We start from the raw sequence: 11,156 nt of genomic DNA, 5'->3' as shown, positions 1-11,156 counted from the left end.
ACATGAAACATCTAAAAATCCAGGCCTGGTATTCATAGCGGATTTTGAAAAGGACTGGATTTTATTTGTAAATGCCTGGATTTTGTTCCTTAGTCATATCTCAGTTTACTCACTTACTTATGGCTGATGATTTGTTTTACAAATCATATGAGCAAAACATATTTTATCTGGGATGCTGAACCAGACAAAATAAACTGTACCTATCTATATAATAAATATGAATTGGGTGTTGAAGATTATTACATATAAAAGCACTAAACTCTCTGTAAAAGCTTCACTTATACGAAAGTTTTACTTGAACCCTAAAATGTCCTTTTTGCCTTTGTGCAGATTGCCATGTTTCATTTTCGATTAATTGAAAATGAAACTTTTTTCAAAGTATCTCTCTTTTTCAATCAAGCATTGCAGAGCTGGCTGCAATTTTAATTTCATCCCCCTGAAAAGACAGAACAGATATTACAACAAATATCATAGCTGAACTCAAATGTGCTGGTTTATAAAATACCTGCATTTATGGAAAATATGTTTGAAAAGGGTATTTCGCTTTTAAATGATATTGTAAATTCAAATTGTAGAGTTAGGTCTTTCATGAAGTTATCATAATTGTATGGGAAGGTCTGCTCAATCCAAGATTACAAACAATTACATCATTACCCAAAAATGGAGGCAGCTGGCAGCGGGAGGAGGTAGGGGAACTGGTCTGTCTGCCCAATATAAAGGATCAAAACTGGAGTAGGAATAAAAATAGCATAAATAGGAAAGTATACCAGTTTCATTTGAGGACCAGGATGTTGACAGCTGTGCCATACAGATTGCAAAATAGTTGTGAAGAGATTTTTTATGTACCAATTCCATGGTACAGGGTTTATGAGTTGATATATAAAACTATAACAAATTCATGACTTTGTGCTTTTCAGCTAAAATTATTGTATAGAATTCTTGCCACAAACAAAATGTTGAATATTTGGTGCATACATCATCGCAGATTTTGTTGAATCAATAGACCATTTATTTATTACTAATACTCTTAGGACAAGTATTCATCTTCAACTCGCAATCTGTGGATTCTATTCGATTACATAGATTAAAATTGTGTGTTAAACACAGCATAGTTGAAAAATATATGGTGCGTAGAAATCCAAAGAGGGTGGCCAGCAGAGATGGGTGGGATGGGCTGAGGGAAGCTGAGGATTGGCTGAGGGAAGCTGAGGATGGGCTGAAGATGGGCTGAGGGAAGCTGAGGATTGGGATGTGGAATTGGAGACAAAGGGGAGGGGAGTTGCTGGGCTGGGGATAAAATGACAGTCAAAGATAAAAAACAACAACTTTTAAGTCTAAATAAAACAAAACAAAAAGTACATTTGAATGACACTGAGGGGCAGCGTTGCTAATGCCTGTTTGCCTGTGGCTGATGCAGCGCAGGAATTTGCACCCTTGTACACATGCATATGCACACTCTCATTCAAACGTGCACATACACACACACATACACACACACACACATACACAGACACACACACACACACACACACACACACACACACACACACACACACACACACACACACACACACACACACACACACACACACACGTAAACAGTGAACTAAAACGTATTCAGTTGGTCTTGCTGTTATGCTTTTTGTTGTCCTTGATGTCTTTTGTTTTCTGCGTTGTTATTTTCTGTTTTCCTTTGTCTCTCTTTTGTTTATGTTATTTGTATTATGATTCAAAAAAATATTGGGACTGTGAGGGGGGGTCTCAGATGGTGGGGAGGCATCTCTTGGGTAAACTGTGGGGGGATCTTGATGGGCTGGTGGCCTGGCCGTTGGGAGATTGAGCCAGTGGCTATGGGGGGTGATAAGTGCCAGAATTAAGCCTAGACAACCATACCACCGTGTGGCTGTCACCTACCATTGAACGTCTGACTGACATGACTTGATGACTTGATACCAACGCCTTACTAATGTCTTTATGACGTCTTCGTGTTAAACCTAGGCAACAGTACCACCATGTGGCTGTCACCTACCATTGAACGTCTGACTGACGTCATCATTCCAACGCCTTACTAACGTCTGTGTGACGCCTGCACGTTACTGAAAGTCATAAGTTTATATTTAAAACGCCAATACAAATACATCCATAAAAGGTTAATATAACCTTTTACCATTTTGGTCCACAAACTAGTAAAACTGACTATCCTACCGATCCTCGACTTTGGCGATGTCATCTACAAAATAGCTTCCAACACTCTACTCAGAAAACTGGATGCAGTTTATCACAGTGCCATCCGTTTTGTTACTAAAGCACCTTATACCACCCACCACTGCGACCTGTATGCTCTAGTCGGCTGGCCCTCTTTACATATTCGTCGCCAGACCCACTGGCTCCAGGTCATCTACAAGTCCATGCTAGGTAAAGCTCCGCCTTATCTCAGTTCACTGGTCACGATGGCAACACCCACCAGTAGCACGCGCTCCAGCATGGGTGTATCTCACTGATCACCCCTAAAGCCAACACCTCATTTGGCCGCCTTTTGTTCCAGTTCTCTGCTGCCTGTGACTGGAACAAATTGCAAAAATCGCTGAAGTTGGAGACTTTTATCTCCCTCACCAACTTCAAACATCTGCTATCTGAGCAGCTAACCGATCGCTGCAGCTGTACATAGTCCATTGGTAAATAGCCCACCCATTTTTACCTACCTCATCCCCATACTGTTTTTATTTTACTTTTCTGCTCTCTTGCACACCAATATCTCTACCTGTACATGACCATCTGATCATTTATCACTCCAGTGTTAATCTGCAATATTGTAACTATTCGCCTACCTCCTCATGCCTTTTGCACACAATGTATATAGACTCTCTTTTTTTCTGCTGTGTTATTGACTTGTTAATTGTTTACTCCATGTGTAACTCTGTGTTGTCTGTTCACACTGCTTTGCTTTATCTTGGCCAGGTCGCAGTTGCAAATGAAAACTTGTTCTCAGCTAGCCTACCTGGTTAAATAAAGGTGAAAAAAAACACACAAAAAAAACCAATGCAAGTCAAAATCCTCAATTAGCATTTTTCCCATTGCATGTCCAACTCATCCCAAAGTGTCTGTAATTGATTGTGTAGCTCAATGGAGTTACTTGAAGATGATTTGGACATGAAATGTGAAAAAGGTTCAACAAAACCAAAATTTGGAATGCAGTTCTTACTTTGGGTGAACTAAGGAAAATCTCTATTGGTGGACCTCACCCAAGACCCCAACTCAGCCTCATAATAACAAGACAATGGAAAATCTCTATTGGTGGACCTCACCCAAGACCCCAACTCAGCCTCATAATAACAAGACAATGGAAAATCTCTATTGGTGGACCTCACCCAAGACCCCAACTCAGCCTCATAATAACAAGACAATGGAAAATCTCTATTGGTGGACCTCACCCAAGACCCCAACTCAGCCTCATAATAACAAGACAATGGAAACATCTATGAAGTGATAGAAATAAAATGGACAATTAACAGATTTGTTGATGTGTCTCTTTTGACATTTTATTATTTTGTTGTTTGAACAACAAAAACAGAAATCGTGATATATATAAAGCACAGTAACACATACAAATGACAAGTATGAAATCAACAAATACAAGTCACACAGCAGTTGCTAATACAGGCCTGGAAGGCAATTACTTTGGGCTAGAACAAGTGAACATTCTGTGCCTATAGTAGTTCTCTGTCTGTATAGTACAGTATGTAACTGTTTAGATATGTTTTGATTTTCAACGGACTGTTAAAAGAATGGGGAACAAAGATAGTTTTGTACTAAGAATTATCTCAGCGTTTAAACCATCAACAATCATCATCACCATTGTCATCATCCTCCTCCTCCTTCTCATCATTACTGTCCGGTTTGTATTTACATTTGATGTACAAACCCTATTTTAAGGGAAATATACATTTTTCTATCATTATGTATTATCAGAGGGCATAATCTCACATTTTATTTTCCATGTCTCATCTTTGACATAAGTGGAGTAGTTTATATATGGTGCATTTGTGTTATCATCGTCATTTAACAGTAAATAGCGTGCACTATTACATGTTGTACCTTAGTAGGGCTTCAAAACAGTGGCCCTAAGAGGCAAACCGGCTTTCAAAATTAAGTTACAGTGCCTCAAAGTAAAAATTACATTGTTTTCTGTACATGTGCTCAGCATTGGGAAACAACTATCTTTGGTTCACAATGCTGTTCACATCACTACAGTCTGTTTAAAATATAACTAAATAGTGCGCACCATTACATTCTTGTACCTTAGTGGGGCGGCAGGGTAGCCTAGTGGTTAGAGCGTTGGACTAGTAATCGAAAGGTTGCTAGAGCGAATCACTGAGCTGACGAGGTAAAAATCTGTGGCCTGCCCCTGAAAAAGGCAGTTAACCCACTGTTCCTTGGTCATCATTGAAAATAAGAATGTGTTCTTAACTGACTTGCCTAGTTAAATAAAGGTTTAAAAAAACAGTGGCCCTAAGAGGCAAACCAGCTATCAAAATGAAGTGACAGTACCTCAAAGTAAGAATGACATTGTTTTCTGAACATGTGCTCAGCATTGGGAACCAATATCTTTGGTTCACAATGCTGTTCACATCATTGCAGTCTGTTTAAAATATAACTGAAATTCTGGAATAACTACATTACGATGTTCATTGGTTATACCAGTCCAATTCACATGGGGATCAAGATTCCTCACTGTACAACACATCTGGCTGCTTCCTTCAAAGAATGTATCTCTACCTCATGCTTTTCCTTCAACTCCTGCATTTTGTTTGTCCATTCGTCTTTATTATGACTATATAGATCGTTTAATCGGTCATACTCCACTTTGTGATTTTGCAGTAGTATCTTCTCATCTTCAAGTTGTTCCAACAATTTATTTTGCCTTTTTTCACATTTCTCTTTAAAGTTATTCAACTCCTCTGCTTGTGTTCTGGCCTCTTGTTCATATTTACCCATACTTTCCTTTGTTTTCCTTTCATGCTCTGCCCCCATTTCCTTCCATTTCTTCTCTTCTTGTTCTCTCCTGGCTTCATCTTCCTTCTCTTTCCTGATGTTCTCATTCTCACGTTCTTGTTCAAAATGTTTCTGCAGTTGCTTTAGTCTTAGTCTCTCCTCCACTCCTCTATTTACATCCTCTTGAAATCTTCTTTCCTGTTCCTCTCTACGTTCTTTCTCCCACTGCTCTCGTTGCGTTGTCATTTTGTCTGTCAACTCTCTCCTCTTTTCTTCAAAGTCTTTTTCTATTCGGTCTCTTTCTTTCTGCTCGTTTTCTCTCCTCTGATCTTCTAATTCCTTCATATTTATTCTATCTCGTTCCCTCTCTCTTTCAAACTCCTCTCTCAATCTCCTCTGTTTTTCCTCTTGTTCTACAAGAGTTTGTAACTCATTCTGTCCCCACAACATTTCTCTATGCTGTTGTCTGTTTATTACTGTTTGTAATTGTTCCTCCCATTCCCTTTTTTTTGTCTGAATGTTTTCTGTTTGACTTTTCTCTGCTTCCTTTATTTTTCTTTGCCACTCTCGTCTTTCTTTCTCTTCATTCTTTCTTCTCTCATCCTCTTCTGTTGCTCTCCTTTCCATTTCTGCCTTTTTTAATTTTTCAAACATAATTTCTTGATTTATAAGCCGTTCTTCTTTGTCTTTCTCTTCCTTTCTCTGTTGTTCAATCCTCATGTTGTGTTCTTCTTCCTTTTCTCTTTTTTGTTTCTCCAACTTTATTTCCTGAGTTTTTATCTCTTTTTCCATCTTTTCTTTTTCTGTGTCCCATATTTCTCTTTTCAACTTTTCATCTTCTTTCCTTTTTTTGTCCTCCAACTCTCTTTCTTCCGTCTCTGCTTTCTCCTTGTCTTCATGTTCTTTTCTAATAGCTTCCTCTCTCTCTCTCATCAGTTTTTCTCTCAGCTGTCTTTCCTCCTGAACTTTCAATCTCTCCTCTTCCAACTTTGACTTCATCTTTTCCATGTCTGTTTCATGTCTGACCTTCAGTTTCTCCATGTCAGCCTTTATCTCCATCTCTCTCTCCTTCAGTATTGCTTCCTGTTTTTGTTTAATGGCGGTCTCTGCCTCCTGGAACATCTCACTGGTGTAGAAACTGCCCTTGTTCATGGACACCATTTTGTTAATCTTCTTAAGAAGTTCAGTGACCTGTGTACGGTCATCTTCAACTCTGTTGTTGAAGACGTGGAATCTGTCTCCACAATCTCTGATCAGTTTTTTCAGTTTGGAATTTTTCCCAATGTAATCTTGAATTGATTTCTTTCCCAAGTCATCTCCTCTAGTAAACAGAACTAAGCAGAACATTCCTGCCCGTGGACCAAAGGTTGTCTCTATGAGGTCCAAAGTGTCCAGCTCCTCTTTCGTGATTCTCCCGATACTCAACACTATGATAAACACATGGGGTCCAGGAGCTGACAGGGAAACACATTTCACTATCTCTTGCTGAACATCTTTATTAGACAATGTTGTGTCAAAAAGGCCAGGTGTGTCCACCACAGAAACTGTTCTTCCATCAACTCTGCCGACTGCCTTCTTGCAAACTGTTGTCACAGAATCAGGGCTGGATTCAGACTCAAATTCATCTCTGCCCAGGATAGTGTTTGCAGAGGCGCTCTTCCCATTGCCAGTTTTCCCAATCAGCACCACCCGTATGCACTCTGTGCTGGAACACTCCATTTCAGCACCTACAAATTAAACAACAAATTATAATAAATTAATGTGAATTACTGCATGAACTGATATTGAAATCAACACAGAAGGTTCATAGTGTTAAATCATTGCTTTCCCAATCACCCCCCAGTATTTGTTCCTCCCTGTGTTCAACAAACTCACCTTGTGACATGTTCCTGATTCTCTCCTCTAAATCCATGATTCTTCTGTTTTGGTCCAATTCTGATTGGTGTTTAGCCTCCATGTACATGTACAGAGTGTAGCAGGTTCTGTTCTGATCCATCATTTTGACTATTTCTGTTACAAGTTCTGTTGTCTGCTTAGCGTTCTCAATCTTCAAAGCATCAAAGAAGTTATACCGCCCTCTGCATATCTTGATCAGTTGCTTTGTGTCTGCATTTTGTTCCACAAAGTCAACTGCAGTTTTATCAACTGGAATGTTATCCTGTCTAAACAGGACCATGACAAAGTCATTGACTCGTGAGCTGAGAATCTTCTGGATGGTCTCCAGCTCTCCTTTGTCTTCATCAGTAATTGGACCCAAAGGTACGACCAGGAGGAAAGCATGGACTCCAGAGTCACAGAGAGAGACACAGTGGAACGTCTCACGCATCACTTCCTCCTGAGTGAGATGTGTTCCATACAGAGCAGGCAGCTCGATGAGGGTGACCGGCCGACCACACACCTCTCCTTCTCTCTTCACACACACTGAGGAGGAACTGGACTTTGGGCTGGACTCTGTCTGACCCAGTATGACATTAGCTGTAGGAGTCTTCCCAGCTCCTCTTCTGCCACACAGCACCACGTTCAGTCTCTGAGCCTTTGGTGTCATGGTATCATGTGTCGTCTCTTCATTGGAGGTGAGGTATCTCCATTCATTCTCCTCTACCATCTTTTCTATCTTTTCAGTTAACTTTTTGTGGTCACTTCCTTGTTTGTACATTTCATGATGCCTTCCTCCACATTCGTCGATCATTTGACTCAGATGAGGATTTCCTGTGACTTCCTCATGAGTAATGATCACCATTGTGTGCTTGAAGGCCTCTTTACCAAATATGCTCAGGATCAACTTGAATGTGTTTCTGTTCTCCTCTGTGAACTTCTCAGGCTTCAACACCAGCAGGACCCCATGAGGCCCAGGAGCAGAGAGAGACTTACATTTCTCCATCTCCTGCATCAGGGACCGCACAGTCAGATGTGGAGCAAAGAAGTCTGGAGTCTTTACAACAGTAACAGACTTGCCATTCACCTTCCCACTGGCTGACTCACATTGCTGTTTATAGTTGAAGAAAGGAGCAGGCCTAAAAGCCTCTTTCTGTAGGATCATGTTACCCACTGTACTCTTCTTGTCATCATTCTTCCCCAGAAGCAGAATCCTGAGTGAAGACACTGTAAAACACATGTACACATTGATTAATATAAGGATATGCATATAAAACATAATGTAGTTGACCTGTTTACCAAATTTTCACACTGGAGGATTGTCCCTGTTACAAAATTAATAATGTTTTTCTCCCAATGCTTGTTTTCAAAATGCTTGACAGTAGTAGTCAATAATATTGTGTGAGTTCAATTCCAGCATTTTATTTTGCACAGTTATTTCCCTGGTATCCCTCACATTGTACGCCAAAGCACCATTATTAATGGCCACCATAGAGCCCCACAGTGGAGGTGTCATAATACCCATTAAACCTAGAGGTCATACAGGGAAATGGTACCTATCGTTTTTCCACCGTTTATTTTTCCAATAGGGGATTTTAGAATCACTTAAAATAAGGGCTGTGTTTCGTGTAGGCTTAGGTAAGAATCTCTGGATTAACTATCTAATGTTATCTACATGTAGTAATGAATAAATTGGCAACATTTCTTTAAATGGACAATTCTGTGAACTGTCTTGTGCAAGTTTTAAAATGACCTGTTAGCAAAGTTGTAAGCTATGACATTCAGGAGCTTGTAGGGATTTGTAGTTTTGCATGATATCTACATTGATGGTAATTAGCATTTTCTAATTTGAGAGTAAATAGAGACAAATATATTGATAAAGGGGGGGGGGGGGGGGGGGGGAGATCTACACAGCACATCGCTGCACTAAGCAGCACCTCAAAAATAATCTCTAAATGTTGATCCGTATTTGTCTTTGTATCCACCAGAGGGCGCAATGACCTCAAATTGATAGATACTGTTGGTTTATGAGCTGCGAACTCATATCTCATTCTAATCGTTAAAAGTGTTAAAACAAAACAATGACATGAGCATGGTACTAGACTATAAAGTACAGTAGGACCTCAGAGATACAAACACATTGGGAATGGAGGTCGGCAGAATATTGAAATGGACTTAAGTGAAAAATAAAACGTATATATATATTTTGGTCACGTCTACCTACACAACTTTTGTACCATATTTGCCTATCAGGATAGACATTTTGAAAACAGAAACAACAATACTGAAAATGTGTCCTAATGACAAATCCTTCTGAGCCGTAGTCCTCCCTCTTAAATAACAAATAGTTGCAATGGGGTGTATAACTACTGAATTTTACCCACATTTTTCATGACTGCTTGATGGCTTCTGTCTTTCTTGCTTAAGTGATACCAATCCTGAAAAAAAGTTGACACTATTAATTTCAGTGACTTCCTCTTTGCAGTCCATTTAAACCAGTAAAAATGAAACAAAAGTTCATTGTCAGTGGTATTCAATGTTCATTTCACAATAAGTTTTGTGCTCTCTGTATACTTACCAATTTCTCTAATGTTCTCCCATTTGTTCAATTGTGCTGATTCGCCTTGTTCCAAAACATCCTTTCCAAGTTCTTCCTCAGAGGAAGATTTTAGGATCCAATCAGATTTTTTACTGTGGATTTCCTCTTTCCCTTGTACCATGTCACTTGTATCTTCAAATACATCACAGGTGAGATAGCCTCCTCCATTCTCCTTTACAATCTTGTCAACATCTGCTATAAGTTGAGTGCGGTCACTGAGGTGCTGCCTCCCTCTACAGGCTCTGACCATCTGATTCAGAGGGTGATCCTCATCCATGTGTCCCCTCTTGTCTTCATGAGTTGTCAGTACCATTGAGTAGTCAAAGGATCGGTCACTGAGGGTGTCTAGGATCTTCCTGATTCTGTCTCCCTCTTCCTGTGTGAACTCCTCAGGCTGCAGCACCAACAGGAACACATGAGGTCCCGGGTCAGACAGAGTGACACACCAACGCAGTTCCTCTGAGAGTTTGTCAAGTGAGATGTGAGGGTCAAACAGGTCTGGAGTGTTGATCACAGCTATGTGTTTTCCCTCCACCTGACCCCTGGCTCTCTCACAGTGGTTGTGTACATAGTTGGGGTCAAATGCCCCTCTTTCCAGGATGAAGTTCCCGACAGCACTCTTCTTAGAGCCATTCTTGCCGAGCAGCACAATCCTTAGCTCTGTAGGACTTTCAGACACTGTAACATAAACACCACCACAACCTTATTTAAAATGTCTGCTGGAAAACATTGTTGAAAATATTGACACTAACATTTTGGTTTGCTTTTCTTTCAGAACATTATGCACCATATTTCAACAGAACAACATAAATGCACAACTCTTCAATCTAGACAGAAAAAAAATATGTTTGATATTTTATTGATCACTCACTCTTTGGGGGCAATAGTTCCACACTGTTGCGTCTCAGGGCCTTTGGATTCGAGACTGAAAACACATCCAATTAACAAGCATCAGTATTTTGTAAAGATGTTAATGTTGATTGTTGCTTGTGTTGAATGTGTGTGATGCAGGGCAGTATTACATGAGCGATTTTAAGACAAACTGAAATCATTTTTTGAAAAGCAAATAGGAACAATTTTAACCACAAATAGGTGCTAAGTGGCATAAAACAAAGTCAAAGTCCAGGCACTCGTGAGACTTTGAAAATTAAAAACCCACTAATGTATAGGCTAAAACGTTATTAATATACACCGTCAGGTCTGACAACCTGATTCCCTTTTAAGAGCACCTGTGGTTCTTGTAGAATAATTGAAGTGCTCCTGCTACTTTCTTCTGAAATCATTTTTTTGTTGAGTAGCTATGTTGGTTTTCGGTAAGCTAATTTAATGTCATATCAACGTTATTGTGAACAATTGATCAAATAATAAATAAAATATTGTGCTGGTTCCACTTCAAAATCAAATTGCAACTATTTGCATCAGCTTTTTGGGAATACTCAAGATGATGTATTTTTATGTATAATATACTTTACTTTTAATGTTTCTCAAACACTAAAATATTAAGTCCAGCATAAAACAATGGCTAAGATCCAACTTAATTGTATCAAATCCAGAACTGTTAATCTACATTAGATCTACTTAATCTTTCCCAGCGGTTTTGATATCTATTCATCATGATCCATTACACCTCATAGCACAACAAACTGTTTGATACTAATATACAAATGTGCTTTTGTTTCTTCAAACATGC

At 39.4% G+C, this 11,156-nt stretch overlaps 1 protein-coding gene across 1 annotated transcript; it reads right to left on the bottom strand.

Annotated features, from left to right (window-relative positions):
* Positions 1–1,761: 1,761 nt before the first annotated feature.
* On the bottom strand, positions 1,762–10,387 carry LOC139376745 (GTPase IMAP family member 8-like). The gene is made up of 6 exons (XM_071119641.1): positions 10,338–10,387; positions 9,446–10,144; positions 9,252–9,305; positions 6,868–8,094; positions 5,626–6,719; positions 1,762–1,848 (listed from the first exon to the last, which is right to left on the bottom strand). Coding segments are annotated over exons 1-6 (3,162 nt in total). The 5' UTR covers positions 10,339–10,387.
* Between the last annotated feature and the right edge of the window lie 769 nt (positions 10,388–11,156).

This window comes from Oncorhynchus clarkii, chromosome 20, assembly GCF_045791955.1.
Source record: "Oncorhynchus clarkii lewisi isolate Uvic-CL-2024 chromosome 20, UVic_Ocla_1.0, whole genome shotgun sequence".
Lineage (NCBI taxonomy): Eukaryota > Metazoa > Chordata > Actinopteri > Salmoniformes > Salmonidae > Oncorhynchus > Oncorhynchus clarkii.
Note: the sequence above shows the minus strand (reverse complement) of the source record. Positions and strands in the feature narration are given on the sequence as shown.

Coding starts and splice junctions, on each gene's coding strand:
- LOC139376745 (XM_071119641.1), bottom strand. Junction 6,720..6,867: donor AATCAGGAACATGTCACAAG/GTGAGTTTGTTG, acceptor TTTAATTTGTAG/GTGCTGAAATGGAGTGTTCC. Junction 1,849..5,625: donor TGTTTGAAAAATTAAAAAAG/GCAGAAATGGAA, acceptor CACCCCCCATAG/CCACTGGCTCAATCTCCCAA.